Source organism: Panthera pardus, unplaced genomic scaffold (genome assembly GCF_024362965.1).
Source record: "Panthera pardus isolate Hobbes unplaced genomic scaffold, ASM2436296v1 HiC_scaffold_22, whole genome shotgun sequence".
Lineage (NCBI taxonomy): Eukaryota > Metazoa > Chordata > Mammalia > Carnivora > Felidae > Panthera > Panthera pardus.
In genome coordinates this window covers 48791296-48797480 of record NW_026526788.1, presented here as the reverse complement: position 1 = coordinate 48797480, position 6185 = coordinate 48791296, and the positions used below count along the sequence as shown (strand labels likewise).

The window sequence follows — 6185 nt, the reverse complement described above, 5'->3', positions numbered from 1 at the left end:
TGTCCACTGGAGCACTTATGAGCAGCTTTGTCCATCATAGTGGTCTTAAGTTAGGCTTTTCACACAGCAGCTAGTTTTCTCCAGAGTAAGTGTCTCAAGAGAATTATGTAGAAATTTTTCACACCTTTAAAGAGCTCTTCAGACCTATTCTTCGCTATCATGTAGCATCAGTTTTGTTTTTTTGTTTGAAGCAGTCACAAGCCTACCCAGACTCAAGTGGAAGGGACAGACCCCCATCTCTTCATGAGATTAGTGTTAAGGGACTTGTGTGCAGTGTTTTTAAAATATCTCATTGTTACTGAAGTATACTTTACACGTGAGAAAACGCATAGACTCTAATGTTGAGTTCAGTACACTTTGACAATTCTATAGACCCAGGCATCCACCATATGAAACCTGAAATAACCTATGGCGCTTGTTTTCACTCTATAAGGTTTCCTTGTGCCCTTTTCAAGTCAGTCCTTACCCAGTCCCCTCCCCCTATAGTTAGCCACTATCTGACTTCTATTACCATAGAGTAGTTTTTCTTGGTGTGTGTGTATTTGTGTTCTTTCACTCAATATAAAGCTTTGAGATTCTTCCATATTATTGTATCAGCTGTGTTATTTTTTTATTGCTGAGTTATATTTCATTATATGAACATACCCCATTATATTATAACTTTACCTATTGTTGGGTTTTATCCAGTTTATGACTATTATGAATTGGGATGATATGAACATTCTTCTATACTTTTTCAACTGGTATCAGGGTATCTTTGGGAGCAATACTGCATCACTGATCAAACCCATAGTATTTCTAAAACATTTCTGTGTCCAGAGACCTTTGATATAATTTACCTCTTTAGATCATAAGGATTTGCTATCAAGCTTTTTGGGATGAATTCTTACCAGTGGTTTTGAATCCAATACAAGATTGATTTGAACATGTAAAGAAAAGATCTTGGCATTCATAAGGGGCTGATTTTTTAAAAAAGACTGATGTCAACTACAGATTTAAAATCTCTATCTGTACACAGAACAATCTCCCAGTATGCGTGAGATTAATGGAGTTACTTTGGGAAATCAGGTCCAAATAAACTGACAGAAATTATGAAACATATGTGATAATGATAATAAACAAGACATTTATTTTTCATATTCATTTGGGGGAAAGGAAAAAAGTCAGTATGCCCTACCCAATGATGGTCTTTCTGAAAGAGTCTGCATTCATTCCATAGAATTGGATAGGTCGCTCGATCTGAGGATTTTGTACTTTTAATTCATAAAGAGAACTTCATTTGAAGAGAGTGGTCAAAGGGTGAGTCTTTGTGAGCAGCTTCGCTGGTGCACGGCCAGACTCCCCCTCTGAGTAAAGCTTTTCCCACACTGGCCACACAGATAGGGTGTCTCTCCTGTGTGGATTTTGCCATGCAGGATACAATTCCCCCTGGTGTGGAAACTCTTCCTGCACTGTGTGCAGGCATAGGGTTTCAGGCCTGTGTGGACTCTGATGTGAACAATTAAGCTTCCTTTCTGACTGAAGGCTTTTCCACACTGATCACATCTATAGGGCTTTTCACCACTGTGAACTCTTCTATGAACAGCAAGGTTACTTTGATTCCTGAAGCTTCTCTGACAAATAGCACACTCATACGGTTTCTGTCCAGTGTGGAGTCTTTCGTGAACGGCCAGACTACCTCGTTGACTAAAGCTTTTCCCACACTCCTTGCACTGATAGGGCTTCTCTCCTGTGTGTATTCGCTGATGTGTAACAAGATTGCCTTTGGCCCTGAAGCTTTTTCCACAATGGGTACACTCAAAGGGCTTTTGACCGGTGTGGATTCTCTCATGCAAGGTTAGACTACCTTTTTGCCTGAAGGATTTTCCACATTCCTGACACTCATAGACCCTCTGTCTCACTCCAGGTGAATCTTCCTGTAGTGTCTTAGAATCTGGGGATTTTTGTTCCAGCTTCTCCCTTCTGAAAGAATTCTGGAAATCCCAGCTTGAGGATCCTGTGGCCTCAGAGTGGTCATATTTGTGGTGGGCTTCTGTCATCACATCTGGTAAAATGAGAGGGAAGTCATGTAAGATGCACCAATATGCTGAGTGGGAAGAACAGGGAAAAAAGAAACAATGCTTTGAGTGCTTAGGTGCCAGCCATTATACTATGAACTTTGCATAGATAATTTAATCCTGAGAACAATACTATGAGATTGCTACAGATAAGGAAATGAGAGCATAGGGAGGTTGTCAAAGACCTTGCAGCTAAGTGTAAGGTTGGGATTCAAACACAGGCATGCTCCACAGTAGTATATTGCCTCTAAATTTAGTTTAATTTAGCCTTAGGCTTAGGAAAATTATGAAAACTACATAGGACCAAATAGAGCCCCATACCCAAGTTTTATCGGACTCCAAAAAAGTTTATGGATCCAGGTTGCGTAGGGCCTAAAGCTCTAAAATTTTGGAGGCACTCCAGTAAGAAAAAATATAAAAGTTGGTACAGGCCCTGAAGAAATCAATAAATGAGAAATCCATCTGTATACCAATCTGTTTTCCTGACAGTAGAGTAAGCTCCGTGACAACAGAAAAAATATATATCAGATCGTTTTGTACATTACATCTATTATCTAATCCATGCAACCCTGCAAGGTAGAGTTTATTGTCCCATTTTACAGATGAAGAGCCTGGAGCTCAAGGAAATTAAATAATTTATCTGATACCATAGATCACGTTAGGACAATTATAGAATCTGATCCAAGAAACTTTCCCCTTTAAAATCCATGCTATTTCAGCCTATTAAGCCACGGTGGAACTGAGACCAATTTTGGTTTGGAAGTTATTCTCAAACACTTCCTATGCAGATGCTGACTGACAGCGTTTTCTGTATTGCCCTGCCTCTGAGCCTCCTACTGCACTGGGCCCTTCATCACTATTAACAGTTTTCTTGGAGTCATCCTAGGAAGATTTTCTCCTCGTTCTTCTGCCTTACCCTTGTTCAGTGACTGTGCTGAGATGTAAAGCTGCTCATTCATTTTCTCAGAGACTACCTCAAAACTGCGTCCATATCAAGACCATTCTCTTCCTTGATTTCTACCGCTGAGTGGGAAGAACAGGGAAAAAAGAAACAATGCTTTTCTAATTATTTCTAATTTTAGCTTGCAAGCTTTCCTTGTAACCCCCAGGAACAGTGAACTCCTCCAAAGAAATGTCTCCTCTGCTTCCTCAGTCTGCTGACCAGTGCTTGAGGACAGGGACACTGAATGTTGTGAGCTGAGGGCATCTCAGCGATCAACCGACTCACTCACTGAAAAATGCTACATTCTGAGCATATCTTCCGTGACAGTCCAGCAGGGTAGCTGTTGGAAATCCAAACATGTCCACGCCTGCCGTATGACCTTAATCACCACCTCTTCATATGATTCTTCCATGGGCTGTTCTTGAACACCTGAGGAGGAAAAAGCAAACAAACAAAAAACAACAACAAAAACAAACAGGAAAGGGCAGGAGAATTGATAAGTGAGAAGGATAAAGTCAACATGAGCTCCAGTTTGGGGTGAGTAAATGGAGGAAATCTGGACTGATATAATTTAAGTCACCTATAATGTGACTGCAAAGTTGGCCAAAAGGTGCCATGACCACACATAAATGAGTCAAACTGGAAACACGAGGTGGGAAAGCAGAGAACACGTAAACATAAATCTCTTCCTGCCAATCCCAAGATAATGGTCACTCCTGTTTGTACTTTAGCCTTGGCATGTGATTGGGATCTCCCACTTCCTTTCCCCATCTAACCACCTTCTCTTTTATCCTTCAAGCCTCCAAAGGAATTCAGAATCTAAAAAAACCCAACATTTCAGCCGTCATGATTGGTTTTAGGATGCAAATGGCTCTAGCTCTCCCCTCCAGATCCCCCTGGGTTATGACAGAACAAGAGATCTCGTATGTTTACCTTTTAGCAATATTTAGGAGGTTTCGGATCCAGACTGCCCTCTCCTATTCTTCAAGGTAAGAGAATACCAATTCTATGTGTAAATACTTGTCAATTCCTGGAAAAGGAAGACCTACTCCAGACTCCCAAAACCAAGCCAAGGTACTCCAACTAGGATAAGTAACCTGCTCCAATTCTCAGAGCCAATGAGGAGTCAACGATAGGCAAAGGATCAAATTAAAGACTTTTGAGGTCCAAAGTCTATGCCCTTACAGTAGACAGTTCTCTAATCACTAAAGAGCTGGTGAGAATTTTTATAAAATGGAATCGAATGTAACAGTGCTTGACCAGATTTTACTAACCTTCAAGATCCTAGGAATCCTCTTGCTCCATATTATCTATCCCCCCCCCCCTTTTTTTTTTGAGTATTTCCTTCTTACTTTAGGATCCTCATTACGGAATTCTTACACTTTATGCAGTGGTTCAATGTATAATCCTTATTTCCATCAACTATATTTCATCAAAATGCTCGCCTCCTGATTTAATGCAATAGCAGTGTGATGCTACAGTGCTTCGTTTTGTTAAAGTAAACAAATGCTACACTTGACAGCTGTACACTTGGCTACGTGTTGTTTTGACTGGAGAGGCATTTAAAACGTGTATTTGGAAAAAACCAAAAAAACCAAACAAACTTGGTATTTGGAGGCCTCGCTTCCAATTTGGAGTAGAAGCTACAAAGGAATCCTCTGTGAGAGTGCCAGGATGCTACAGGGTGTTCATTTGTTAGTTCAAGGCGTTACTGCTCAACTACTGCACATCCATCAAGAGTCAGTGGAAAAGGCATGAAAACTGCTACCCAGGGTTGGACTCTGTCCCCGGGGCATCCAGCAAATAGTCTGGTCCGAACAAGAGGGTAGAATTTATAGCTCTACCTCTGCGCATGCTGAGATCTTCCAACAAGTAACAACTCAGCTGTGTCTCTTGATTAAAAAGAAGGACATTGTCTTATTTTTCTCCCTAGGTCACAAATCTGAGAAAATGGTTTCCAGAAGATTTTAAAGAAGTAGCTTTATTAGTAGAAAATTGCTTTTCCTATCAGAAAGGCTATTTATCCTTTTGAAAAACTCAGAATTAGGCCATGAGAAACTTAGATTCTTGCCTTGTCTTCTCCATTACCCCCACACAACCTTAGGCAAGTAACCAAACAGCCCCGGCTCTATTTTCTCACTGACTAAATGGGTTAATGACACTGTCATATCACGTCGATCTTGGGAGAACGAAAGAACCAAATGTGCAAAATCTCTGCTACAACCTACAGACTGAAGGCCTGATGCTGAGAGTCCTCAGGAGAGGCCCAGCAGAAGGGGTAAACTTTGCTGTCTTGGTAACCTCTTGGGTGATAGTTTTAGGGTTAGAAGATGAGAGGAGGGTGATTCTTTTTCTCCACACATCTGAGTCCATTTTGTCCTTTCTCCCATTCTCCACCCTGACAAGTCTGATCTCTCTCCCATTCCCCCTCCCTGGAGATTGCGTTTTCCCTCCCGGACCGTGTCGTGAAACCCTCGCTGCAGGCCCCTGGGCACACCTGCCTGTGGCCTCCCCCTCCCGCGTCTCCAGGGTGCGGGGCCTTCACCCATGCTCTGCCCTGCGGAGCGGCCGTCGGAGGGGACCCTGCTCCCCCGGGCACACTCTCCCCTCCCGCCTCAGCACCCCACCCCGGGCCCGCCCTGCGTGCTGGACCTCAGCACCCCGCTCTCCGGTCCAGCTGGACCCTTCTCTGCGGGCCGCACGCCTCTCCCCTCGCGGGCGGCCCCCCTCGGGGCTCAGGCCGGCCGGGCCTGCTCAAGGCCACTGGGGCCTCGGAGGGCCAGGGGGCGGCGGCCCGCCCACGCGGCTCCGCCTTGCCTGGGCTCACCGACCCGGCCGGCGGCCTCACTCACCGCAGCGGCGCGCGCCCGCAGACAGACAAAGGCCGGCGCGGAGCCCACAGCAGCGCCGGCGCGAGCAGACCGAACTACAACTCCCAGGAGGCTCCGCGCGAGCCTGCCCGCCGGGTCCCGGGCCTTGGTCGTCCCGGTTTCTCGGAGCACTGTGGGAAACGTAGTTCGGCGGCGCGCCCTGCCGCTCGGGCTCTGGAGGGTCTCCACCCGCGCGGGGTCCTCAGGCGGATCCCCTTTGGCCTCAAGGAGGAGGCCCCGTGTCCACTGACCCAGACGCAGCGGCTCAGATTAGCGAGGCCTGGAATAGCAGCCTCGGGAAGCGGTCTGCTGGGC

General features: G+C 45.0%; 1 protein-coding gene across 7 annotated transcripts; it reads right to left on the bottom strand.

Annotated features, from left to right (window-relative positions):
• Positions 1 to 1103: 1103 nt before the first annotated feature.
• Positions 1104 to 5969, bottom strand: ZNF32 (zinc finger protein 32). Of its 7 annotated transcripts, none has more exons than XM_019444989.2 (3): positions 5853 to 5969; positions 3290 to 3429; positions 1104 to 2086 (listed from the first exon to the last, which is right to left on the bottom strand). In XM_019444989.2, the coding sequence occupies exons 2-3, from the start codon at positions 3357 to 3359 to the stop codon at positions 1293 to 1295; spliced, it is 864 nt and encodes a 287-aa protein (XP_019300534.1). In that variant the 5' UTR covers positions 3360 to 3429; positions 5853 to 5969; the 3' UTR covers positions 1104 to 1292. The 7 variants fall into 7 exon arrangements, with proteins under 7 accessions (XP_019300534.1, XP_019300540.1, XP_019300539.1 ...); XM_019444995.2 differs by having other exon boundaries at positions 3286 to 3429; positions 5853 to 5968; XM_019444994.2 differs by having other exon boundaries at positions 1104 to 2044; positions 3286 to 3429; positions 5853 to 5968.
• Between the last annotated feature and the right edge of the window lie 216 nt (positions 5970 to 6185).

What these genes read in the sequence shown, in the direction of transcription:
- ZNF32 (XM_019444989.2), bottom strand. Translation starts at nt 3,359, where the DNA reads ATGTTTGGATTTCCAACAGCTACCCTGCTGGACTGTCACGGAAGATAT. An exon ending in TCAGAATGTAGCATTTTTCA is followed by an intron (nt 2,087 to 3,289) that starts GTGAGTGAGTCG and finishes CTTCCCACTCAG; the next exon opens with CATATTGGTGCATCTTACAT.